The 27,739-nt window shown below is 33.3% G+C and overlaps 2 protein-coding genes across 2 annotated transcripts; one reads left to right on the top strand and one right to left on the bottom strand.

Moving 5' to 3' along the window:
• Window positions 1–7,355: 7,355 nt before the first annotated feature.
• On the bottom strand, window positions 7,356–9,773 carry LOC109003048. Its single transcript, XM_018981004.2, has one exon. It carries the CDS (start codon window positions 9,667–9,669, stop codon window positions 7,516–7,518), a length of 2,154 nt encoding a protein of 717 aa, XP_018836549.2. The 5' UTR covers window positions 9,670–9,773; the 3' UTR covers window positions 7,356–7,515.
• Window positions 9,774–14,302: 4,529 nt separating this feature from the next.
• On the top strand, window positions 14,303–19,323 carry LOC109003047 (chloroplast processing peptidase-like). Its single transcript, XM_018981003.2, has 6 exons — window positions 14,303–15,078; window positions 17,248–17,310; window positions 17,405–17,470; window positions 17,751–17,837; window positions 18,684–18,751; window positions 18,930–19,323. Exons 1-6 carry the CDS (start codon window positions 14,851–14,853, stop codon window positions 18,997–18,999), a joined length of 582 nt encoding a protein of 193 aa, XP_018836548.1. The 5' UTR covers window positions 14,303–14,850; the 3' UTR covers window positions 19,000–19,323.
• Window positions 19,324–27,739: the final 8,416 nt, after the last annotated feature.

Raw genomic sequence — 27,739 nt, 5'->3', positions numbered from 1 at the left:
ACAAAATTCTCATCTCACCCCACAAACCTGCCCTAAGTCTGCGAGCTACAATTAGCTAACGTAGAATAACTTGCCAAGACTATCAAGAAACATGCAGATTCCTTTTCGCAATCAATCAGACTAAAACAAAGAACAAACAAGGTTTTACATGGTTCGGTTTGAACAATATGATCTACATCCACGGCGGGAAGAGTCAGGAGCCTTTTATTTGATGAGCCAAAAAACAACCTTGAGATTACAAGCACATGACTCCCCTCAAGCCCCTCTCTGTGTTCAATGATTTCTTGAAGAACTTACAAACGTTTCTTGCTTATCTCTATTTCTCTTCTGTATTTTTCTCATCCTGATCTCCTTGTATGACTGAATACAACCCCTCCTCTGTTCCACATCAGCAAATTAGTTGGAATCGAGTCTTTTCACTTGAGCTGCCAGCTTCTCTTCTTATTTAAACATGTGCTTTATAAAATGGTTTTGACAATCTTCATAACACTTTGTGGCTTAAAAACATAAAAGATAGAAAATAGAGAGAACTTTTTTATAATTTGCATTAATTCTAATATAATCTCACAATTGGATGACTTATGCGCCCTAAAACTACATATATCTAGCATTACTCTATTTATAATTACATGATACAATTTAAAATATAGGCTCTCTTAGGCGTTATTTGGATTCAGAAATCATCTCATTTAATTCTTACAATTTTTTCAAATTCTTATACAAAATACAATAAATAATTTAATTTTTTTAAATACTAATTTATTTTATTTTATAATATTTTATTATTCTAACTATTATATATTAATTAATAATCATATTTTAATTAAATTAATATATCACTAACTCAAATTAATATATCATTCCATGAATTCAGCCCCCTAAACATGAACCCGTGCACATGAACCAAGCCTGATAAAATATGTAATAGAAAGAAAGAGAGAAATAATTGATAAAATATGTATTTGATGTATGTATAGTAACCTTCAAATTTAAAAATTCTTTTGAAAGTAACATTAACTAAAGTCCTGCACTTATCCATTAATTCCACAGGCACGTCGGCACAAACTAATTTAATTCGGAGAAATACTTTGGAGACGAAAGAATTACACAATACTAAATTTACAAATTGATATGGTTTAATGTGGTATGTCAGATTGTAAAATTATTTTTATTATAAAGTATATCTAACTAATTCAATAAAATCATATCAGTTTATAAATTTATTTTATATAATTTTTTTATGTATGTAGCAATTCTCATTCTTAAGAGAGGTGCTTTTGTACTAAAGAAATTTTATGAAAGTCAAATTAGTTTTTAAAAAATATAAATATTTTTTATTTTGACGTAAATTTGACATATCACATTAACCTACTTAATTTTGTATTTAATTTATTTTTATTAGAGTTATTTTGTGAAGATAGCATATGCATTTCATTTAAAATAATTAATATTTAATTTTAGACGGTCGGAGGTAATATATATTTACGATTGCGACTAAAATTAAAGTACTTACTATTTTAAATTAAAACAAGTAACTATTGAATTCAAAATTAAAAAACACAAGGGATCAAGAACTTGTCACCTGAATTTGCAAATTAAATATTACTCTTAAATTATTAATTTTTGCCACAATGATAGAGATAATTAATTTTTAGAAAAGAAGTGTTACAACAATTACACAAAAATAAATTGATAAACTGACGTAATTTTTATTTGATAAATTAGATTAAATTATATCTAGAGTGGTACTATTATGCCGCCCCTAAGTGCCCGGCCACTCAGTGTGCCGCCCGGTGCAAATAGTACTTTTTTTTTTTTTGCTTTTTATTTCAAATATTTTTTAAACATAATTAAACATCTTTAAAAAATTAAAAATATCAATACACTAATAGTCACTTCCTTAACTATTAAGAAAAAAATTTAAGAAAATTAAATATATAAGCTGTCAAAATTAGGAACAAAATAAAGAGAGATACTAACATTTCTCTTAAATCTAATGTATGATATCAAATCATATCAATTTATAAATTTATCACTAGCATATAATCTTTTGTCAGAAGAATTGATGATATTGTTTCTAGAGGCGTGCTATCCTGCCGCCTAGAGTAGCCCTCTCAATCTGATCGCTAGGCCAAATTCAACATTTTATTTTTTTCTAATTTTTTAATTCACATTTTTTATCATTTTAAAATATTTTTAAAAAATATAAAAAAAAAATATCAATACACAAATAATCACTTCCTTAACTACCAAGTGAAAAAAAATTAAAAAAAAAATTAAACTACATTAGGTATCAAAATGAGAGACAAAATAAGTGGGCTAAGGGACAAAGTAGCATTTTTCACGTTTCTATTATGATAGTTTTGCTGTTGTCATTGGCTACATACGTAAGAATGTTTACTTTGGTTCTAATTTCCAAACCCTATTTAAATTTCGTCTCATTAAAACCAATCAACTTTCACATGTACGATACCGACCTCGATCCTACATGCACACATGACTCTGTCGATCAGGAACATATATATATATATATATACATACCTCTGATCTTTGAACTGCACCCCATGCCACCTGATCATCTCAAGAGGGCCACTGGCCTGCTTCTAAATCTAGATTGATCTTTAGATTTCGGAGACTGATCATCCTGAGAGTGAGATCAGGAGAAGTTTCATTCATTCATTAATCTCATTCATTAGCTTCAGCCAACTTAGCTCCGTTGAAAGAAACAAAACTTTCGTTTCCCCATTAATTTCTTGGAAATTCTGTTTGAATTTAATCTAAGCATCAGCCAGCTTAATAATATTAATTAGGTCTATTGAAAGAAACTTTTGTTTGTTTTCCAATTTCAGGAACTACTTTTATACTGATCTTGCATTGTTTAAATTCTGAGAACCAAATAGCACAAGGAATGAGCAAAAGAACCAAAACAAGAACTCTGTCGCGCGTGCGATGCAAAAAACACGTAGGCGCGTGTACATCACGTGTCCTCTAGGGGTTTGTAGTGCGTGAGGCGCGTGGACTTCATGGGCAAAGACTTCTCTAGAGTGCTTGCGGCGCGTGGTGAGAATAGGGGTCACGCGTTCTGTACTCTCCTTGGCGCATGTCGAGAGTGGCCTTCACTCTCTTATCTCCAGTACGCACGTGGGGGCGCGTGCGGCGTCCGTTCAGCCTCTGATTTTCACCGTTTTTCTTGTCTCGAGGAGACAAACACAGTGGTATGCTCAAATTTTCAAACTGAGCAACGCACTAAAAACAAGTTTTCTGTAAACAAAAACTTCTTCCAACAATCGCTCTTATACCACTTGTTGGGAAAATCAATACTACGGAAAGAATAAAAGCAGAAATAAAAGAGTATACCCACGCACTCAGTGATACCAAGAATTTAACGTGGTTCGGCAACTGCCTACATCCACAAAAAAGAGCTTCACTAATAAATAGTGAAACACAAGAAAATATTACAGAAGAAGAGGATCACACTCCACTCAACTCAACTCTCTTCTTTTCTCTTAGAGCTCTCTGGACTTTCTCTCTCTTTTCTTTTCTTCTTGGGTGTATCCGAGGCTCTCGCTGGGAGCCTCAATTTATAGGTAAATATCGCATCACATATGAATGTATTAAATTGTTGCATTCAATAGGTAACTGCAAATTCAGTTACCCGCTGAAGGTTGAGAAGCAAGTAGTCATTGTTGACTGCTTGCTTGGGCAGGGATTTCAACAATTATCCCCATTCATGCCCATTTACTTAGATGCTATCCATCCCAATTATGTCTCTACATAGCTCAAGCTTCTCACTTGTAACCACCTTCGTCCACATGTCTATTGGATTATCTTTCGTATAGATCTCCACAAGCTTCAATAGCTGTTGTTCCATCGCTTCGCCTATCCAATGATAACGGATATCAATATACTTGGTGCGTGAATGGTACATTGAATTTTTGCTCAAGTCTAGAGCACTCTGAATATCACAATGTACCATGTAGTCTTCTTGACTAACCCTTAGTTCTTGGAGAAAACGCTTTATCCACAACATCTATTTCTCAGCTTCCGCTGCGGCAATGTACCATGCCTCTGTTGTAGATAAAGCAACACACTTCTGCAATTTAGACTGCCAAGAGACAGCTCCTCCTACAAAGGTGAAGAGAAATCTCGAAGTAGATTTCTTACTATCCATATCTCTTGTCATATCTGAATCTGTATAGCCTTCCAAAACTGGTTTAGCTCTCCCAAAACACAAGCACATCTTCGATGTACCTTTTAGGTACCTGAGAATCCACTTGACTGTTTCCCAATTATCCTTTTTTGGTTTTGAAAGGAATCTAGTCACCATGCCTACAGCATGAACAATATCTGGTCTAGTACAAACCATTACATACATCAGGCTTACTACTGCTGAAAAGTAGGGGACTGTTTCCATTTTTTCAAACTCTTTCTTTGAAGAAGGACACGAGCTCTTGCTCAACTTGAAATAGTTAGCAAGTAGAGTATTAACTGGCTTAGCATCTCCCATGTTAAAACGTTTGATAACCTGTTCAACATATTTTTATTGTGATGACTACACCCGTTTGGCTTTCCTATAAAAAATAATCTTCACGTCCAAAATTTACTCTACTTGAGCGAGGATTTTAACACCATTAACATATCATAGAATAGATATGGATTGTCACCTACTACACGTTATATTTGTGGTCATAATCTCTTGCGGCCGGGTGCTTGTTTTCCCTCTTCAAAAGTAAACCTACCTTTACATGCACACCAACAGCTTCTTTGTTAAGACATAATTTAAATATATAAATTCATCTCTTTGGTAAGTTTAAACGTTTGAGATAAGTGATAATTTTATATGGTATTGGAATAAAAGTTTTGAATTTAAACCTTAACTATACACTATATCCTATTTAATTAAATATCTCATATTGGCCCACATATTAAAATAGAGTCTAGCCTACGTGTTGAGGGGAGTATTAAGGTGTTATTTAAGTATATAAATTTATATCTTCTTATTAGTTTAAGCCACACGTAAGGAGAGCATTAATATAAAAGTTAAATATATAAATCTATATCTTCTCATCATCAAAGTCCCCTTAATAACCCAGTTAATTTTTTTTTTCAAAATTATAGGTTTATTATTGTTAAATTGTAATATTGATATTCCTCAATATACTTATATTTATATTGTTAGGATTATAATTCTGCACATATGCTCATATTTTTTATTATAGGGTTTGTAATATTTATTTTATTATAGGTTAAAACTTTAAAAATATTGATATTTTTTGTTAGTAGGTAGTCTTATTATTTTTTTAAAGGTATTGTGGCTACTAATAAATATATATTTTAACTTTTATGTAAAATTATGTTAATTAGATCAAATAAGTTATGCATATTAGTTCAACACATTTGCATGAAACGGGTTTAAATGAGTCATATCGTATTGAAATATTTCTAATTAATTATTAAACATGTCAATTTAAATGGGTTGGATTATGGGTTGAAGGTTTGACACATTTATCTTAATAGGTCGGATTCGGATTGATCCATATAGTCGAATATTGTCTATGACTTGACACAACACGAACATGACTTGCAAACATAAATTGCCTCTACCTACTTTTGGGACAAGTAGAGATTTTATAATCTTTGATATTCTAAAATAAAAGAGAAAAATTCATATTTTTAATACAATAAAAATTGTTTAAACTGATCTGATGCATATAATCTTTCATATATAAAAACTATATAAAAATATTTGCAAAATTCTAAGGCGGGTTTGGAAAAATTAGTAGTGTATAAAGTTATGAGATATAATGTAAATAATATATTTTTGAAAAACTGGGTAGATGGTAAACGAACTAAAACTCATTGAAAAAATAATTGAAATTTTCTTGAACAAAAAATATAACTAAATAGTGATAAGTTTGAGTTTGACTCTTGTTCTAATAAAAATCAAACAAAAAGAGATCGACCACCTAATGAATGATGAAAACGATTAAAGTTGAAAATACAATGATTAAATGGTTCAAAATTAGAGTTTAGGGACCAATCTGTTCAAAAGAAAAAACAATGACAATTTTAGTATTTATCCTTCCTTCTAAATCTCAATTATTTTGGTGTCTAAACCCATTACAACAAAAAAAATTAATAATATTTTTAACAAATTATTTATAACGAGAATGATTATTTTTGACGGAAATTAACTTATTTTGATAATAAGTATTCATTTTTGTAACAAATAACTGATAACAAATAAATATTTTTATTATAATGCATACCGGTGCTTGTAATAAGACTGATTTGGGTTTAATTTTTGCCATGCTCGATTACCAGATAATGGTAATTTCCGAGGAAGTGTTGTTGGAACAATGGTGGCCGGGTGGAGCTACATGGCATTGAAGCTCTCCCAAAACTTTTTAAATTTTTTTATTTTAAGTGGGTCTCAGTAAAAAAAAAAATAATAATAATAATTTTTTTACAACTTTTTAAGGTGCTGTTTACTTGACATGTACATAACTTATCTTTAAAACTTGTACTAACCATTTTTCAAATTTTAATTATATGATTTATCTAAATACATACTATACATCAATATATGATTTATCATATTTATTTTTATTTTTTTTAAATATATTTATAAATGAATATATATATTTAAATAGAATGATAAAAATAATAAATTATATACTGATGTATGGTATAGAGAATGATATGCATAATTTTTCTTAAATGAATGGGAGCGGATAATTCTCAAACTTTCTATCGAATTTGAGTCCATTATTGTAACGGTGTTAACTAGGTCTCGTTTGTTTTTATAAAATTTCTCAATTAATCTAATTATTACAACTTTTTCAAATCTTTATACAAAATAAAATAAATAATTTAATTTTTTCAAATCTCAAAATAAAAATAATATTAAAAAAAATATTCTAACAATATTTTATTTAATTTTTAACTTTTAACTCATCTCATCTGTAAAAACAAACGAGATCTTAATCATCGGAGCTATCATCCGCCATCCAACGACGAAATTCGATTTTGTAACAAGAAAACTATTATTTAGAAGACTATTAAGCAGAGCAGTAGATTCATTTGGTGATACTTATAGTGAAATGGGGCCTTTCTTTTTCTTCTAAGAAAAATCATATTGCAATCTTTATATAAAGATATCTATTATAAATATAAATAAATTACATAAAAATAAATTTATAAATTAACGTAATTTTACGAGATTCATTAAATCTATTTTATAATAAAAATAAATTTATAATTTAATATATTATATCAAATCATATTAATTTATAAATTTATTTTTATACAAGATTAAAATATTTATCAATATTAAAAGATGTAGAAACTTGTAGTGCGTTGACTCTGAGGGCCATGAGACATTCTTATTTATTTCAACATTAAGAAGGTTGGGTACAAAAGGCAGGTTCATCCTAGCTAATAACATAGAACCTCATGTTACCAAATACATACCAATATTTATATAAAAACAGTCATTAAGGAAAAAAACAGTCATTATTTATGGAGGGCACCGCATTGAGGATTGGTTGAGACCAAGTGTGCAGCAGCCTTTGCTCCTTGGTTTGGCATCTCGTTGAGCCAGTGACAGTCCTCAAAGGAGCACCCTGTCCCACCTTTTAGCCATTCCACGTCAGCAGGCTCCATATACTTTGGACCCCACGAAGGGGTCCCATCCTCGAACGAATTATGTGTCAATCTCTTCAGATCTGAGCCGTCCAATTTCATCTGGAAGATCTCACCGTACGGTTGATAGTGATGTGGATTCGAGATTGGCTCGGCTGAAACGGCGGCGTAATCTGAAGTAAACGCTATGCTTTTCCCATCTGGGCTAAAGGTCGGGTGGTTCGACCTACCGCCAGACCCGCTCTGAAACAGCTTTTTCAGTCCGGTTCCATTGGGATGGATCAGGTACAATTCGAAGCTCCCACTACCCGGGTTCTCCCGGTCCGATGCGAACGCGATCCAGTCGCCGTCCGGTGACCAACTACACATTGTATCGCTCCAGGGACCCTCCGTCAGCCTGTGGATCGCGACTCGATCTCCATCCACGGCGTCCATTATGTACAGGTTCTTGTGACCCGTACGACCCGAACGGAACACAATCCATTTGCCGTCGGGGGAAGGTGACGGAAAGGCGTTGTTTTTGCCGTCGTTGGTTAACTTTTTGAAACTTGGTTGGGGACCCTCATCGACGTTGATGGAGATGATATCGACCTCGGTGCTCTCCGAAGCAAAAGTGGGCCCCGTGCTAGTGTACACAACCCCTTTCCCGACCGGGTTCCAGACAGTGGTGAATGACATTTCGGGATAAACCTGACGCCGGTTGGACCCGTCCCGGTTCACGACATAGACGCCTGGGAAATCGACGTAAGCTATGCGATCACCGCTGGGTGAGAAAGAAGGGAACGAGCCGTCGATTCTGAAGAGGGAGAGCTCCGGTACGGGACTCCGGACGTTCTCAAGCAACAGTTGGTTGCTTTTTCTTCCGTTTCCTATGCCTCTGCACTTGTGGTACCCGATCCGAGTCGAGTCCGGCGAGATGAAGGGGTTGAAGTGGTGAGTCTGGGGCGAGACATGACGAGTTAGCTCCTTGAACTCGTTCTTAATCAGGTCGAGCAGCTCTATGTGACGAAAACTCGAGCTGGGTCTCCTTGTAGCCACAGCAATGAAGTTCTTGTTCCCTGGTGAGGTAGCTGGTGTGAACGCGTGGAGTCCAGGTGGAGTGACTCGCTCAACAACCACCGACTCAGTAGAAAGCGATCCCTCACTCGGTAAAGTCGCTCTGTAAATACTCCACCACTCATCATCGCCTCTCCTGTGAAAGTATAGAGTCGAATCGTCCACCCAGCACGGCCATCCACCGTGTTCAACGACCTTAACTCGCCGAGTCCCGTCACGGGTCAAGAAAACATAGATGTCCGTTCTAAGCTCCTCGATATCACCGGTCCAACCCTTTTCACCGTACGATGCAACCGCAGTCCAAAACCCAGACGGCGACACAGCCGGGCTAAAATCAGCCAAACCATTAGGAGTCAGCCTCCGAGTCAAACCCGTTGTCAACTCCGTTGAGTACACCGCAGCCGAACTCGACCTTGGCTTGCCAGGGTCCTCGTGAGTCGACACGTACACCAACAAGCCATCCCCAGTCAAACTCGGTCTATCCTTCATCGAAATCCGATTCTTCCCCTCTGCAGAAACCAACAGCGGAACCTGAATCCGATCGTGGACTTCAAGGGCGGACCTTGACCTTCTGCTGACATGAGCACCATGATAAACCTTGTCGTAGTAGATACTCGAGGTTCCGTTCCGTTCCGTCACGTAGATAAGTTGGAGGGAAGTTGGGTCCTGCCGCACCCTGGTTTCAATACCACCTTCTCTGGCCAATAAAGAGAGGATGGAGGATGAGGAAGAAGGGAAGTGGCCGTTGAAATTAACAGATTCACCGTCGGTAATTTTGAGTTCGTCAGAGATTGAAGGGGGGTCCAGCGCCGGAAGGGAGAAGATGTCGAAGGCATAGTCAGATCTACCGAGCGTAGTGAAGATGATGCTGGAACTGGTCGAAGTCGAGGTGAGATGGTCCGCCGATGAAGCTAAAAGGATCGACAGGAATACGAGCAAGAAGCAGAGGGAAAGAACTTTGGGGTTCATCGTTCGGAGACAGACTGAACTAAACGCTAGCTGAAACAAAGAATCATTTCTCTTCTTTTATTTTAGGATTACAAATAGAGCTTGTGGTCCAGGATAAGAGTTGGGTCCCACTTTCAGAACACGCGTCATCCTGTAAGGTTATGAGGGATACGTCAATTTTTGTCCATTGGATGGGGAATCATCTAGTTTGGTTTGGACATTTTAGTCCAAACAAATTTATGGAGATAGGGCCGTGATTTTATATGCTAACAAAATGTTTCCATGACGATGATTAGATCATGTAATTTTTTTGGTACTATTCCATATCTTTTGGATAGAGAAATTTTATTCATATTTTATATATAATATATATTTTTTTAATAAATATATCGTATAAAAATAATGAATTGAATAACTCAATTTTAATAAAAATTAAATAAAAAAATGACTATTGATAACAAAGTCCCTTTCAAGCCATCTTGCCTTCCACACCTTTGATTCCTTTCCCACACTTTTTTTTCAACAAAACATACTCTCTCTCTCTCTCTCCAAAAGAAAAAACTATCTTATCTTCTCTCTTAGGAAATAGCTCTTTTCTATTGGGAGTGTGACCTCTAAATTCCTCCCTATCCACCTCTAAGAGCACCAATACCGTTCTCATTAAAAGGAAGTTTTCATCTAAATTTGTTGATTTTAGAGTTAAAATATTGATATTGGATAATACTATCAAAGCTTAAGCTTTAAATTATAGTATATTTATCTTTATCTCTATATTTAAAGACTCATTATTCATTCTCTATTCTTATTATTTTATTATAAAATGTATTTCTTACATTTCTTATAATTTGTGTAATGTAATTCTTTCATTTTTTTTTTAAGTGCTTTTTTAACTAACACTATTGCATGGTGGGTGTCGATGCATTTTCTGGCCTAAACAATATAAATGACCCTCTAGTTAGTATCAATAATTTAAGTATTAGATTAAATTATTAATATATATATATGATTAATGTAATTGTAAAATATGAAAAAAAAATTAAAAATACTATTATTAAAAAATAATATTATATTATTATTTTGATGAATCTAATTGCTAATCCAATGTGGGGTAATGGATAATGAATATTACATTATGAAAAATATTTGATGAATCTAAATTAATCCAAGATGGGGTTATGAATAAGAAAGTTTTAAATTTATGAAAAATATGTAACTTTCATCAAATTTTGAAGATGAATTTGATGAAACCAATACTAATGCTCTAAGAGCATCTTCATTAACTTGGTCAAAGCCCAATAATAGCTAAAATTTAGTTAATATGTAACAAAAAATCATTACATTGGATTGGGCATCTCTATAAAATTTAAGACTTCTGCTACAGTGATTCTTCAAATTTTTTGGTGAACAGTAGGTTACCCAAACATTAAAATATTCAATTATCACTTCTCTCACAAAATATGTATATATTTTTTGTAATTAATAAATTTGGTTCAATTTATTATTATTAAATAAAAAATGTGATAAAAATAAATTAATTAGTTAATATTAATTAGAATATTAATTATTAAGTTAATTATAATGATAGGTTAATTATAATATAATTAATATTAATATTAAAATTAATTTAATTAGAATATAATAATTATTATTAATATTAAATTCATAGAATTATAAAATGTGATACAAATAAATTAAATTAAATAAATTATTAAATTAATAATATTTTATTATTATATAGAGAGTAAATGGTTAATCCAATGTGGAAAATTGAATTTAAATGGAATATGCAAATGTAAAAAAGTGTGATATTGGTTTAAATTTTAAAAATAAATTTAGCCATGCCTAATGAGAATGCTCTAAGAGTACTTCTAATAATTTTTGTAAAATACATTTTTCTTTATAATATAAAAAAAGGTCAAAAGTTCCTTTTATTGAATCTATTATATTTCTATTTTACATTCAGTTACAATAAATCCTCTACATGTAGAGGTTATTATTCATTCCTATAAATAATTTTTTATTATTTCTCTCTCGTTTCATCTCTTTCTTTTTTTTTTTCTTATTTTCATTTTAACCATTTTATCATTTTTGCACAGACCTCACTCTCTTATCTCTCATATACTTTCTAGCACTCCGTTTATAGTTCTTTCGATTTTTACGTATGCGAAAGTTTTGATATTGTTAATAATAAATGCATGTATTTTTTTTTATAGTTTTACGCTTTTCTTTTAAACAATTTAAAATATTACATTATACATAAAGAAATATTTCAAATATCAAAATATATGATATATATAGAAATATTTGAAAAATATGATGTGTAGAGAATATAACATTTTAAATAAATAAAAAATATTAAATAATATAAATAAAAAAATAGATGAGTTGATGTATAACTTATTATAAAAATTAATATGTAAAATAGAAAAAATAAATTTTAATGATATATTTTAAAGAAAAGGATAAATAAGATATTGAGAATGCTCTTTATAAATCTAATTTATCTTTTTGTTTATTTTTCTCGATTTTTTCTATTCGATAAAAAAATAATTAGATGTTCGAGCATCAAAGTGATGCAAGCGCACCACCAACATATTTAGAAACAACATTCCAAATGGAACAGCATGTGAGTTACACGTAGTGGTGAAATCTATGCGTGTTTCTCACACGCCTTTGAACATGAACGCAAGTAAATGGTACACGTATTGTTTCACTCAACTCCTCAACCGTATTATCTTTCATAAACAACCTTTGCCGCCCTCTACCGCTGGCGCGTGATCGCTATGCCCAATACATATGACACTGGTGAACTACAAGTTTTTTATTATGCAAATGAGATAAAATATTTTGTTAAAATTTAAATGAAATATTATTATAATATTATTTTTATTTTAAAATTTAAAAAAATTAAATTATTTATTAACTAGGAGATGAAAGTAATGAATCGAGAATCTCCAACAAAAGAATTAAAATGGTTGCTTGCAGTGTCCCCCGATTGTAGCCTTTGACAACAACCCTTGTGTGTTTTTGCAGACAAGATGATATTTTTTTAAATATATGTTAATAGTATTTGGATATGTGAGTTGAAATGAGATGAGATAATTTTATTAAAATGTGTGTTTGTTTATAAAGATGAGATGAAAAAATTTTAACTTTTTTTTTAGTGTTTGATAAAGTAGAAAAATTGAGACCCACTAATTATTGTGTATTTTGTTTTTGTAATACTTTATGAAACAGTATTTGAAAACTGGGACCCACTAATATAAACTCTCGCGCATGAGACAAACGGTATTTGAATAGTCAAGGATACGTGTGTCAATTCAACTAATGAGAGACGACCCGTACAAGACAAACAGACAGCGGATAGCTGAAAGCACGTTCTCCACTGGCAAGTTTTGCTGCCGAAAGATGAACACAAGAGAGAGAAATGAGAGGCTCCACTGACAGTTTTTTGTGTATAGTACAATTAATGAACAGTGATAAAATAATTAAAGATGAAATGAGATTAAAAATGAGTATTTGTTTTTAGAGAATGTCTAACCGTACAAAACTTGACAAAAGTTTTCACAATTTTGTGTTTTAAAGTTTCGTTTGTTTTCACAGATGAAATGAAATAAATTGAAATAAAAATTAAAAATTGAATAAAATATTGTTAGAATATATTTTTTTAATATTATTTTTATTTTGAGATTTGAAAAAGTTAAATAATTTATTTTATTTTATATAAAAATTTTAAAAAAATTTATTAATTAAAACAGATAAAGATGAGTTGCGAAACAAACGAGGGCCTAAACCATTAATCCACTGCCCTTTTTATTTTTCTGTTTAACTGTTGCAAGCATTATAAGGAGTCGTTTGTTCGAAGTACCTCACCCTCCTCTCTTTAGACTATACCTCTTGCTTTTAATTCAATGCAATTTGCCTATTAAAAAAATATTCATCTGGCATAAAGCATTCAACTGATTAGTACCCAATATTTAATAAGAAAAATGTTAGTATCATGATTGAGTTTATTTTTGACCGTTCATGTATTTATTTATTTATTTAATTTTTTTATTTAATAATTAAAAAAATAATTTTTAGTATATTGATATATTTTTTATTTTTTAAAAATATTTAAATATGTTAAAAAATTAGAAAAAAAATTAAAAATATAAATTTATATTAGGCGACACGCTAATTATGGGTTCGTTTATTTTCACAGATAAGATAAGATGAGTTGAGATTAAAATTAAAAAATTAAATAAAGTATCGCTAGAATATATTTTTTAATATTATTTTTACTTTAAGATTTAAAAAAGTTTAATTGTTTATTTTATTTTATATTGAAAATTAAAAAAATTATAATGATTAGATGAGATAAAATGAGATAATATATTTTTTAAAAATAAACGAGACCACATTTAATAATAAATAGACTTGAAGTATGAATTGATTATATTCGGCCTCCTTGCAGTAGGAAATCAAATAACCATGCCAATATGCTCTTCTTTCAACGGTGCATTGCATAGCATTAATTGTTTCATAGTAAAAACATTTTAAACCTATTTTGGGTTGACATCGATGGTCCTATATGCACTTCTTTTTAAGGACGTGGTTGGACTTCTTGGGGCCTTAATTTGGGTTCTGTACTAAGCTTACTTCATAAGAAACACCTGGTCAACTGTCAACCATAATTCCCATTTGCATCAACCTTCTCTCTCTCCCTCTTCCTCTCTCTGTGTAGAGACGAAGAAGAGTCTCTCATGGTGGATAAAGACAACCCACCTTACTGGGTTCCCTTTTGAGCCTTAATTATCATAGACCATGGAAGACCCATTTCGTACTTTCACGCTTGTAGTTCTCCATTTCCTTTCTAGCGTTTGCTCCTCTTTCGAACTTTTCGTTCAATCAAAATCCATTTCTTACTTCTTCTTTGAATATTTCCAAGTTCAAACTCCTGATCACTGAATTCAACGACGTAGTTTGATCGCCTCCCACGATCTCACTCTCTTCAGTACTCTTCTGCTCACTATAATCACCAGCGTACAATCATGGCTTCAAAGAGTTCTGGTTCTTACTTCCCACTTCAAACCCTTTAAAGCTTGAAACCTTCATTATTTCAATCTTTCGTATTGTTGTTGTTTTCTTTGAATTATTTACTTGGGTTCTCAACTTTTTGGTCTTAATCATATTCTCTGTGCTGTTCCCCGAATTCCCACGATGAGTTTCTTGAGGCCCTCTGCATTGTACCAGTTCCTTATCGCCTCCCCTTCGCTCCGGTGGATGCCGTGCCAGAGTTGGGGGTTTCTCCGGTGGCCGGGGCTTGATGGGTTCCTGAGGCTTTTGGTGCTGGTGCTTTTATGGTCCACGTTTTCGGAGATTCGGCACATACCCTCCTCTTCTATGTACCCAACTCTCCGTGTTGGTGACAGGATCATTGTTGAAAAGGTAAAGTTTTGACTTTTATGCATCTGCATCGGTTTAATTATAATGGCCATTACTACAAATGGTTCGGAGGTTTTGCATTATCCGCTGTATGAGTATAGAGATCAGCATATTGTTAGGAGTCAGTGCTAGGTTATTCCACTTTGGAGGGCCATATTGATATCTAATCTTCTTTCTTTGACGATTTTAGCTTATATAGCCAAACTTGGATGATTTCACTCTTTATACGAAAGTTTTCTTGCTAATTTTGATCTACCTCTGTAACTCTGTTACCCTTGTCAGGAGTTCCTCATCAGATTTAGTTGACGACTACTTTGGTTCTGTTGGTTGATGCTACCACTTGTAGCCCTAGCTTTCATGTATATTTGTACTAATTTGGAAATTTCAGTTTGGTCCAGTGTCTACAAGGACTCACTCTGGAAAATTTTGAGGTTATATAATTGCTTTAAAATGTTCCCACTTGTGTCAAGACATAGTAATGCAAGTCGCGCTGGAAGAGCTAAAGTTCTTCTTTAGTTTTTCAATGTATGCTTCACTCTACCTAAAACTGTTGTCGTACTGTCGAATCATATGTAATGCTGATGGCAGTAGGTGGAAATCTCTATTAAACAGTCTGATAAATGTTATAAATGAAAACTTGTTTGTGTTTCAAGTTTAGGCAAGCTGAATGGTGCCACTCTTTTGAGTTTACAGATGGGGGCGGCCGCCCTGCATGAGAGTTTATGATTGTTCTATGAACACCTGTACCCAACTATGATTGCAGAAATTTTTTTCGCAGTCTTTAAGTTGGTCATTTAATTTGATCCATATACTTTCAATGGCATCATTGTATATAAGAAACTATTGCTTGATGGGGGTAGTCTGGTCACTTATAGTAGCTTGTGAATTCTGTGAGTTTTTTTCTTTGTTATTAGTTTAGGAGTGTGTTTGTTCTCTTATAAACTTCTTGTGTACTAGGGTTGTGCCCCTTTCCACTTTTTAATCAGATTACAGTTGTCAAAAAACGGTTTAGGTTTAGGAGTGTCAGTTAAAGTCAAGCAGTTAATGGAAGTGTTATATGAAATTCAATTAAGGCCAACAGAGTAAGAAAAACAGTTTCACAATTCTTTTGATGTTCATACGAGTCTGTCTATGGCTTAATGACTTGTTGGAGTTCTTGCATTTTTCACTTTGGTTGATTTTGAAAGCTCCTACCATCTATAAATTCTTATATTTGTTATGCTTGAAGCTTTTGCCAATGTTGGCAATTGATTATTTCACCTTTGAAAACTTAACTCTTCCAAAGATTTTGTGTTAGGACTCCACAGTAAGTTGACTGTTTGATGATTCATTACCTATTTGAAATATGTGGGCCTTGCCAAGAATGGCTTGGCATATCTTAGGCAGTTTTTCCCTCAATGATATTCGTCTCTTTTTCACTCGAGGCTCCAAGGAAATACCGGCAGTGGTTGGAGGCAAAGGGCCTTGAGAATTTTTTATATATACTATCACACATAAAGTTTGTTCTAAAGGGAGTTTTTCTCTCATAGTATTTCTGTCTTCCATGATCCATGACTACAGAAACTCCTTTTGAGGTCTTTATTCATGGTTGATTTTCGGCTATATATGTCTTGGAGTGATAGTTCTTTTCATTCTTTTTCCTGATAGTATATCTTGCACAGTCTTTTAGATTGTTATTGAGGAAATTTGAAGGATATGTTGTACGAGCAGAAAAATAGTGTCATTGGAATGGTCAGTGGCTATATTCTTGCAGCTCTTTTCTGAAAAGATGAGAGAAGTTTATTAGGTGATGAAAATGGATACCAATTAAGAATTGTTTGTATGGATACCCATAAACACATGTTTGGGTATCAGCAAATTGAGGTTTCACAGAAACACATGCTTATTCAATGATGCATATGCAATTGATCTTCCTTTATAAGCTTTTGAGCATGGGTCTTCTCCTATGTGTTGTACTCCAATTGTTGAAGTTCCATTGAAAAACTGGAGTAAGCAGAACCCATCATTAATCATTGTGTTAAAGAAGATAAACTAGTAGTCTGTTGATAAATACTATGATCATGAATAACAGTAATGATTAAATGGCTGTTTATTTTCATTTTTTTCATCACTTAAAACTGTTCAGCACTACTAACCTTTACTAAGATTATGGTCACTTGATAACTTCTTCAGGCCACATATTACATTCGAAGTCCTGCTATACACGACATTGTAACATTTAGAGATCCAACACAGGTCTGTAAATATATTGAACCAAAAGCGCTACATTCCCCTGCTTTCTGGTTAACTTTTCAGTTAAGTTCAATTACATTCTTGGTTTTGTCTGTAGCATACTGGAGAAGAGCAAGGTGTTTTCATAAAGAGAATTGTTGCAAAAGCAGGAGACTTGGTTCAGGTAGAATCGCTCTGTAGAACCCTCTTACTCCAAATTATGCTTGAATTGTTGCAAAAGCAGGCCCTTACATTTTTGTTCTTAGGTAGTTATGGGGTAATCCAGATTAACCACAGATGCCTTTGGTTGCTCTTTACTCAATGAGATTGATTGCTTTTTGTGCATACTTTGTGCATTGCTGAATAGTCAATTGGACAATGGACTTCCCATTATGTTTATCATTCAACATATTGAATATAACCAAAGGAAGCAATACTAATGTCCTGTTCCTAAAACCTTGCAGGTCAATCATGGGTCGCTCTATGTCAATGGAATTGCTCAAAAGGAAGATTTTATTTCAGGGTGCCCAACATACAAATCAAATTTAATAGTATGCTCCCTCTCGCTATCCGTTATTGCCGTGTTTTCATTTTACTTGCAGTCTTTCTGGCATCTTGCTATGCCAGCAGAACCAGGGGTGGAACTAGTAATCAGTCATGAAGGGCTGAGTAACTGATGGGAATTAAACTTAAATATTTATAAAATAAAACTATTTTATACTAATGTTGTCTGTATTAATGAAATTAAAAAGGACTCTTTCTCAAACATGATTTGAATGTATATCATGATTAATCTGTTGGGAGAAAATAGATTATATGGTGAGCTAGCTCAGCTGACATCACATCTTTTTACTGAACAAAGCCAAAGGACTTGAGAGATTGAACCCACCTATACCAGGGCTAACGAATTAGAGAATTTACTCCTATGTGTAGTCCATGATTCCACGGGCCTAATGGGCCCCAACCAATGTCAGTGTATTACATAATGAATGGGCCTTCCTTCCTATAGAATGCTTATTGTTACCAATAAAAATAGCATCTAAAGGAGTTTTCATATCTTGGTTGGGGCCTCTTGATTGGCGCATGAACAGTTCCTGGCTACTTACAAATAAATTGAAGAAAAGAAAAGATGCTGGCTATTTGGGTTCTCCATAGGTTTCGGATGGTGCATAATGCCGGGTCTGACTGGTTGTGTTTTTTCTTCACTTGGGCACAATATATTAGTTTTTTCCTTTTGTTGCTGAATAAGAAAAGGGTAGGAAGGTGAATTCAGATTCGGACTCAAAACCATGACCTAGTATATGCCAAACCACTTGGGAGTAATCATAGGACCATCGAGCCACCATCCTTGGTGTTAGTTGCTTGATACCTAATTTTACCTATTTTGGGTTTTGCAGTGTGTGCCTCATGGTCATGTCTATGTGCTGGGTGACAACCGGAACAACAGTTATGACTCTCATGTTTGGTTAGTATTTTTCAGTCCTTGACTCATTTCACCTTAGAATTCTCAGAAGGAAAACGTGTTTTTCCATGGGAATTCCCTCTTGGATGCTCTGATATTTTTATTTAGATAAGTTGGTGTCAAACTTAAGCTTTTTAATTATCTTTATAATTTCAATGATTCATGTCTGATTGATGTACAGGGGCCCCCTTCCCATGAGAAACATTCTTGGAAGATATGTTATGTGTTGTTACAGACCTTCAAACAATTGACTCAGCAATGATGGAAGAAGAGCTAGAGCGATTTGAATTTTAAACACACTCAGACTTTGGCAGGTTAGAGTGGGACATTATTAGAAGGCGATTGAATCTATTAGAAGGTTTTATATATACTGTTTTTCAAGAGGGCGAGACCCCATAAGTCTTATTAAGAAACCCTCACCTGTGGCGGAGGAAAACTGTGGTTACATCCAAAGTACTTTGGGGGTGGGTGCAAATCATCTCTAGTCCAAGGGGTACAAACTATACCATCCCTTTGCTATATACTAATTCCATGGTCATTTACAAGGTATAAATGGTAATCTCGCTTTGTCCAAATCATAGCATGCACCTCGTGTCTCTCGAGGTAATTCATGTTACATACTTGGAGTTCACTGCGATTGTGTGTGTGTTTTTTATTTATTTATTTATTTATTTTTTAAGAAGAGTCGAAGGTCATTTGTCCATGAGTGACTCCCTCCCAAATATTACTATAAAAGAACCATCACTTGTGGCGGAGGAATACCGTAGTAACAAAAAACGCATATTCAAAACTTCCACTAATATTTAACATAAGGTATACCTATCCTGTTTGTACGTATAAGACCCTTTAATCTACCCGAAGCAAAGTCCTCCCCAAAAAATATCTCAATTTCCACCACTCGCCCCATATTTAGCTAAGAAATCTGCTACTATGTTAGCTTCTCTAAACACATGCTTAAACTGAACATTCATCGAAGACAAAAGAGATATCGCTTCGTCCCAAAAATCTCACAAATACCAATATTTCAAGTCTTTGAAATAAACCATCCCATCACCACACTCGAGTCCAGTTCCACTAAGACAGTTCGCAAACCCAGCTGTTGACACAAATAAAGTCCATCAAGCACTGCTTTACACTCAGCAATATTATTTGTAGTCTGACCATACGAATGAGCAAAACCCCCAAGAACCCACCCATTCACATACCGAACAACACCTCCCCCATTGGCCATCCCAGGATTTCCAAGGGACCCACCATCTACATTGAGCTTAGAGAAATTCTCTGTTGATGGAGCCCAAGCAATCAACTTCAGATTTTTTACTTTAGGCGGCACCACGGGACAATTGAGCTCCCTTAACACTCCCAAATCATGCTCCCCCACCACTTTAAACGTTTTCATGGACCCCGAGATATCTACAAGCAGACATTTTACTGTCCGAATAATGTCTTTTGATTCGAATTTAATATCTTCCATCTGTGCCGCACATCGAGCTTTCCAAAGAGCCCAAAAGATCAATATGGGAATAATAACGCGAAACCAACGAACTTGCTAGACTAGAGAAGCCCGACACCACCATCTGTTCAAAACATCTGTCCATACTCGAGTCTGAGGTAATTGGATGCCAAAAAGAGCAGCAAAAAAATCCCAGACCTTCCTCGGTCCCTCCCCATCACAAAGTACACGATCCACTGTCTCAACCTTATTAGCCGCACAACAATGGCATTTAGAAACTATCGGAATCCCAAGCAGTTGGATAATGGTATCAACGGGGATAGCATTTTGACTTGCCCGCAACATAATCGAGTGAAAACACTGCGATGCTAATTCTAGGCTATTGAAGTTAGTTTCTTTAGCCATTTATATGTTAGCAATTATGTTCAACTTTGATTTAAAACAAAGTAAATTATATTTTTCACCCACAGATACCACCCATTTTTTATTTTGCACCTTAAAACTACAAAAGGTTTCAATTTGCACCATCAACTCCCAATAAGTTTCCCTTAGCCATTTATATTAAAACTTGACTGATAAGATTGTGCTGTGCCAAATTCTCCCTCTTCCATTGTAAGGGCCACATCTTATTTGAGGGTACAGATTAAACAATGTAGGTAATTTAAGATGTAAAATTAAACGGGTTTTGCTATACATCAGTCACTATTTACCCTTACACCTGATAGTTTTTTTTTTTTTTCATAAGGTGTGAGGTGTAGGGGTGAATAGTGATTGATGAGAAGAATTATTCTTAAAAGACTACATGATTTGAAGCTGCTAGTGCAGAGGGTAAAAAGTGAAATGATGTGATTTATCTTGAGCATATGAATGGTTAATTTGTCTCTGGCTATGCCTAAGAAACGCACCAAAATAGTGGGGTTTTCCTAACTTTTCTGAACCCATCAACCTGATGGTACGTGATACAGAATTGTATCCAGCATCTATCCTTAATTTGTTTTTGGTTCAATTTGAGAATACTACTTATGATTTTCCAACTAAAATCTGAATGACCAAAGCTTGTTGGAGTCACCAAAATTCTCAGCAAGTTGGATGGGGATGACAAGCTGACGAATTGGATGGTTTTGAAGTGTCCTGGATTGCATCTTTTGCAGTGGTGTCATCTCCATCAGTTAGGCACTAGAGGTTTTACCACTACTTATTTGGAAGGTAAGCCTGCAAAATTGGTTGGAATATGCATCAGGCTCTCTTAGATTGTGTTTGTTAAGTGAAGTAGTCTGACAAATCAGTTCATTACTATTAAAAAAATTATTCACTATTTTTTTATTACTATTCACGGATCATCTGAAATCATCTTAGTATCCAAACGTAGCCTTCAGGAACGTGAAAAATCGAGGCAGACCTGTCCCCACCCACCCACCGATGCATGAGACCCTTCTATAACTCCTTCAAAACTTTCCCAGCGCTAAGCTTTGCATGCGCGCACTCTGGAAAGTACGAGGTGATGTATGCCAACAATGCAGACAAAAATGTCTTGCAAAAGTCTCCGTTGAAACTTGAAAAAAGGGTTGTAGCTATGTGTTGCAGAAACGAAAAGAAGCAAGAAAATATCTTCAACATCTCCATGAGATTTTATCTGACGACACCTAATATTGACAGATGAGTTAAATCTTTCATGGATATGCTTTTGAGCTGTTCAGTTTTGCCTACCTAGGTGGATGGATGATCATGCCGAAGATATTTGTATAAAAAATATGGGAAAGCTCCATTCAAGTAAATCCACATGCATGTGACTATATTCTTTCTATAATATGGGATCATCCCATTCAAGTTCAAAGAAATGAAATCCCCCCATCATGTGACTCCAATTGTTTGGAAATTCTCATTTCCTAACAGTTTTGGAATGTTGTGATATTGGTTCCCATGTGTGCAGTTGGTGAATTAGGTTACGTTTGGTTCTCAAACTCAGCTAAGCTCAACTTGTTGAGCTAAGGTTAGTCTAACTTTAAGCTGAGTTTAATATTCAAACACCTAACTCTCAAATTACTAAATTCATCCAAACTCAAAACCTTTTTACACATGGGACCCATAACATTTTTCAACTTAAAACATTTTTATATGTGAGACCCACAACCTTTTTCAATTTCTCATAAAAAGTATAAAACTCATCTTAACATCAAAACACACTTTAAACTAAGTTTAGATGTGCCACACATAACTTCATCTACTACTCAACTCACTACTATTCATAAAGAACTCAACTCAATATCCAAATACAGCCTTATCCTTTCATTATTACATATAGGTTGGGTCTAATAAAAGATGAGAAATATTTTAGCCACAAAGAGATTGCATAAAAGTAATCCTACAAATTGATGTGGCTTGATGTGGTTTATTAAATTGTAAAGTTAATTTTATTATAAAATATATCTAATAAATCATATGAAATTATGTTAGTTTGTAAAATTACTTTTAGTTACATTATAGTAATTTTCTTTAGTTACACTGTAGTACCAAACAGAAATAGACTTGACAATGGGCTGAACTTTCGGCCTTGATCATGAGTGAGGAACTGAAGTAGGGCCCAAGGCCGGCCAGTAAAATAAAAGTCAAAATATAATGGTGCAAACTGCAAAGACAAAACACCAACATTGTTGTGGTTACAAAAACATATGTAGGAGGAGACACGTGGTGTCTGTGTTGACTCGTGAGTCATGGAGTAGCAACTCGCAAGACACGGATATCTCTAGTTAGGCCTAACGTTAACTCAACCATAAGCATGAGTTACGAGTCATCACTCGAGCAGAGCCAGTTCGCCGCGTGAACACGCGAGTCAACCCGGAGCATAAAGAATTCCGGCTTAGTCTAGCATGTCGTCAACCACACGTCTACTTTAATTTCTTTTTCTTCTTCTTCTTTTTATCAATTTTTAAAGATATTATATCTAATTAACTTCGATCTCCTCTCTTTTAGTGATCTAATATATTAATGATAGTAATTTTATTTTTTAACAAAATGAATTGATTCTCATCATAAATAGCTATTTTTGTCAAAAATAATTATTTTTCATAGTATAAGCCTTGTTAAATAAGAGAAATTCTATTTACAATCGTGAAATGTGTAAGCGTCGCACAATTTCTTTAAAAAAAATAAATAAATATGAGATCCACATGAAAGAAAATTAATTTTTAATAGTAAACTATACTCTTTTTTAAAATAATTATATAGTATTTATACACTCCACAACTGTACGTAGCATAACTCGTTAAATAAAAAGAAAGATAATTCAATTATGTAAGGGAAGATCTTATTGATCAATAAAACGTGAAGAAGATGATAAAAACAAGAGCTGAATTCCTCCCTACTTTGCTTTGAGTTCAATTTGATTTAAAACTTTCGTTCATAAAATATTCAACATCCAAATTTTTTTTTTTTTTTTAAAATTTCAATTATAATAATTTCAAAACATCTCAATCTTGTATTATTATTCAAATACAAAATCGATCGTTATCGTGGATTTATCATTTTTTCCATCAAATTGATTAAGAAATTGCATTTCTCAATCAATCATGGATTCCATTCAATCCAAAATTAAATTATTAATTAAACAAGTTGCATTACTTTATTATCAAAGAAGCATCGTACAACAACTAGCTAGTAATATGAACAAAGTTCGTTGCCATCAAATTAAGGAGTGTGACAATACGTATTGATAAGACAAGTCCCATTCATTTCTTCCTATCATGTAAGATATATGCGGCAAAAATGCGCCATATTGTATAGTTGACTGCTTGGTCGTATTATTCACTTTCTTTTGTTTTCAAGCGTGGTGGTTCTCTATGTGGGTCCCACGACAATGTCTAGTTCTTGACTGTATCTTTACCATTCAATGAGGACCATAATTTTGGACGGCCCTGATTATATTTACTCATTTCTTTTTATATATATTTTGTGTGTACGTATAATATATAATTACATAGTGAGAAAAAAGTGAGACAGGACGGAGCATGATTTATAGCATTACTCTAAAATGAATGTAAGGTATCTATATGTGCATGTTGTTTGAACTTTTCTCTAGCTCTTTTGATTAACAATATTACTCTTTTTGAGATGGATATTATAGGAATTATATATATTAGAATATCTTAGTAAGTCTTATATATGTACTCCTCTCCTTTTATAAAGCTGTTTTACAACTTGATCAAGGATTCTCATTCATGTATTGTCTTTAACTGGCTACCAAACACATATAAAATCATATTCATGCATGTGATTCCATTACAATTGGGACCTTAAAAGACGAGTTATTATAAGAATTTAATATTTATTAGTTTAATTAAGACTATCTTGAGATGATGTTTAGTAGCTTTAGGGTTTGAATATGTTGGTTTTTTAGGGTTTGCGTTTGGGAAATGCTTTGCCACTACAAGATTTATTATTTTTGTTGAATGATTATAAATGCTTTAGTTACAAAAAGATTTCACAAAAATAAACACATAAACTTACGTAGCTATGTGGTATACGTTAGATTGTAAAGCTACTTTTATTATAAAATAGATCAAACATACGTATCGCATTAAACCATGTTAGTTTGTAGATTTACTTTTATAAAATTTTTTTGTGGTTGTAGTACTAATTCTCTTGTTAATTCTCTTTTAAGAAATCAATTAGCTAGAGCCTAGAGAGATTATCACAAATCCCAAAATATTATATAAACCCCTAATATTGCATGCAAACTCAAAATATATATTAATGAAGGTGTAATGACTTTCCACTGATTTTTTGTGCTTGTTTTTTTATCATTATATTTTGCCCTCATCTTTTCTTTTTTCACTTTTTTTCTTTTTTCCAAAAAAAAGTAAAATATTGGGTTATTATTTTCTCAAAAGTCAATTACATTATTGAGCATTTAGGGCCATGATCTATTTCAGCTCATTTGAAAAAGTTCTTCCGGATCATTACACAATGGTTGATCCTTAATTTGCAAAATTATGAGATTATGGGTAGAAGCTTTAATTAGACCCAAGAAAAGACAGATAGGATCGAAGAAAATGTGGTTGGTCAGGCTATAAATTTGACTATTTAACTATCGCATTGCCTACTTATTGCATGATTCTAATAATCAATCATATATATATATATATATATATATATATATGTCTACATTACTAAGGTCTAACATTGATACAAGCAAAAGGCACTACTTTTTTGCATCAAAGTCAACAAAATTCTAGCTAGCTAGGATGGCCAGGACCATGAAAGTGTTGGATTTTTGCAATGAAATAATAGAGGAGCAGAAGGGGGGGCCCTTCTCAACGCGTACCAATTTGTTTGATTTTCAGTTTAGTCTTCTTCAAAGTAGACAACAATATTTTCCTTGTCCAGAGAAAAATAATGGCTAGCTAGCAAATATCCATTCAAATCTTGATCACCAAACATGCATATGCTTCTGCCATATCATGAACTTATAATTAATTGATGTAATTAAATTGAATTCAATATGGGTTCTTTGAGCGTTTTTTTATTTCAATTTTAAAGTATTTTAAAAGATTATTTTATGATCTTTATATTTTGTATTAACTAGTAAATGATAATTATAGAGTTTTGTTACATATAAATCGGTCTGTTACACCAAACCTTGAAGATCTTTTTCAAACTTTAGATCAATGGAGTACTTTCCGTACACGAAACCTTGAAAAATGAGAGATCTGCATCATGTCTAGCTAGAAATTATTTCATACATGCACAGAGACTACTGCATGTCACACTCGATCGGCCACGATCGAACATGTGCACGCACACTCACACACGGCACATATATTCTTCAAGCTGTGTTTTCAGAAGTTTATTTTTTATTTTTCAAGCCTGCATGCATGATGAGGATCATCCATTAACTAGCTAGATAGGCAAAAGGAGTACGTACGCGTAGTTAATTTGATCATCTTTTAGCTAGTGAGTTAAAGTATATGGATATTGGATAATTGGTATAAGAATAAATATGTCAATTAATGGAGATGTTAAGTGCACTCAATCTGCATGGATATATACATATAATATGCTAAATTAAAAAAAAAATGGATATATGCTAATAATAGACAGCAAAAAGCATAAGTGGATGAATAGGTATGTACATTCTCGATCAATCCGTTTGAACGGATAAAGAATGGAATTTATAAAACTGTACAGATCAAGTAATTAGCCCAGAATTGATGCTCTTGATGATCAGGTTGACATGATGATATCTATCAACACATTCAAAAGATGAGGATGATGAACGTACTGCGCATGCAGATCTTTTAGCTATATCTCTTGGCTTGTAATTTGAGGACTTTTAATTAGCTCCTAATTGCAAATCCTTCATCCTGGCTTGTATTTTTTTTTTCTTTGGAAAAAATGTTATTTTTCATATATATATATATATATATATTGGAATGCATGCATGGCTGGATATTTTTATATTATGCCTGATCCACTTATATATATGCATATATGGCAAGTACTTGCATGGTGGATAAAGGCCGATATATATCATATAATACAAGACACAACGTGCATGGGGATGTGGGAGATGGAGAATACATAAAGTGTATATATATATATATATATATATATATATATATATATATATATATATTTTAAGGCAGGTAAAGGAGGCTTATAAAAATTATGTCTTGCTTGAGATATTTTTCCCCATAATGCAACATTAATTTCATAACTTTCAAAAGGCACATGATGATGATAGATATATAGGCAGAAGAAGATCAGCAAATACCTAACATGCACCCAGTACGTACGCCCTTTCACGATAAACTTGAACGTACGATTGCAGATCATCATGATGATCATGAGAAACAGCCTCTCGATCTTTAAAAAAAGATTCTGAAATGGGTTTGTGGGGTTATCGATTTAGAACCTTTTTCTACAGTACAAGTACTGATTGTGATCTTTTCACACTGCTGCAATTAATATAGTGGAAGATCAACTGAATAAGCTATTATTCTGATTCTTCTTTTGGAGATAGAGATATCGAAGCCGCATATATATATATATATATATAATGCCGTTTATAAGAAAAAGCCAAGCTTGAAAACCTATAAATATAAAGAAGACAATTAACTAGCTATACATGAGCCTATACTAATTACAAACAAAACCAAATCTAGCTATAAGACTAATCACTTGGAAATGATAGTCACAGGTATAGAATACACGCATGACTCTTTTTAAAAAAGTAAGTAAATATAAGATTCACATGAAAAAATTAATTTTTTTTAATAATAGATTTTACTTTTTAAAAAATAATATTGTGCGACGCTTGCATATATAATTCATCATGACTATATTTATATTATTTAGTATAAGTACCGATCGACTTGGAAAACATGGGATGCCTATCGGTCAAAGTCCTGATCATGTAGATGCTTACTATATTTATGTGTTTTAAAAGTTCACGTTATTAGATGATGTTATATATTCCTATTACTTTGTCTCGATCGATTCCTAGAGACGTACTTCATCATCATCATCATCTTAATTTCTTT

The sequence above is a fragment of the Juglans regia genome, chromosome 6, assembly GCF_001411555.2.
Source record: "Juglans regia cultivar Chandler chromosome 6, Walnut 2.0, whole genome shotgun sequence".
NCBI classification, from domain to species: Eukaryota; Viridiplantae; Streptophyta; class Magnoliopsida; order Fagales; family Juglandaceae; genus Juglans; species Juglans regia.
Note: the sequence above shows the minus strand (reverse complement) of the source record. Positions and strands in the feature narration are given on the sequence as shown.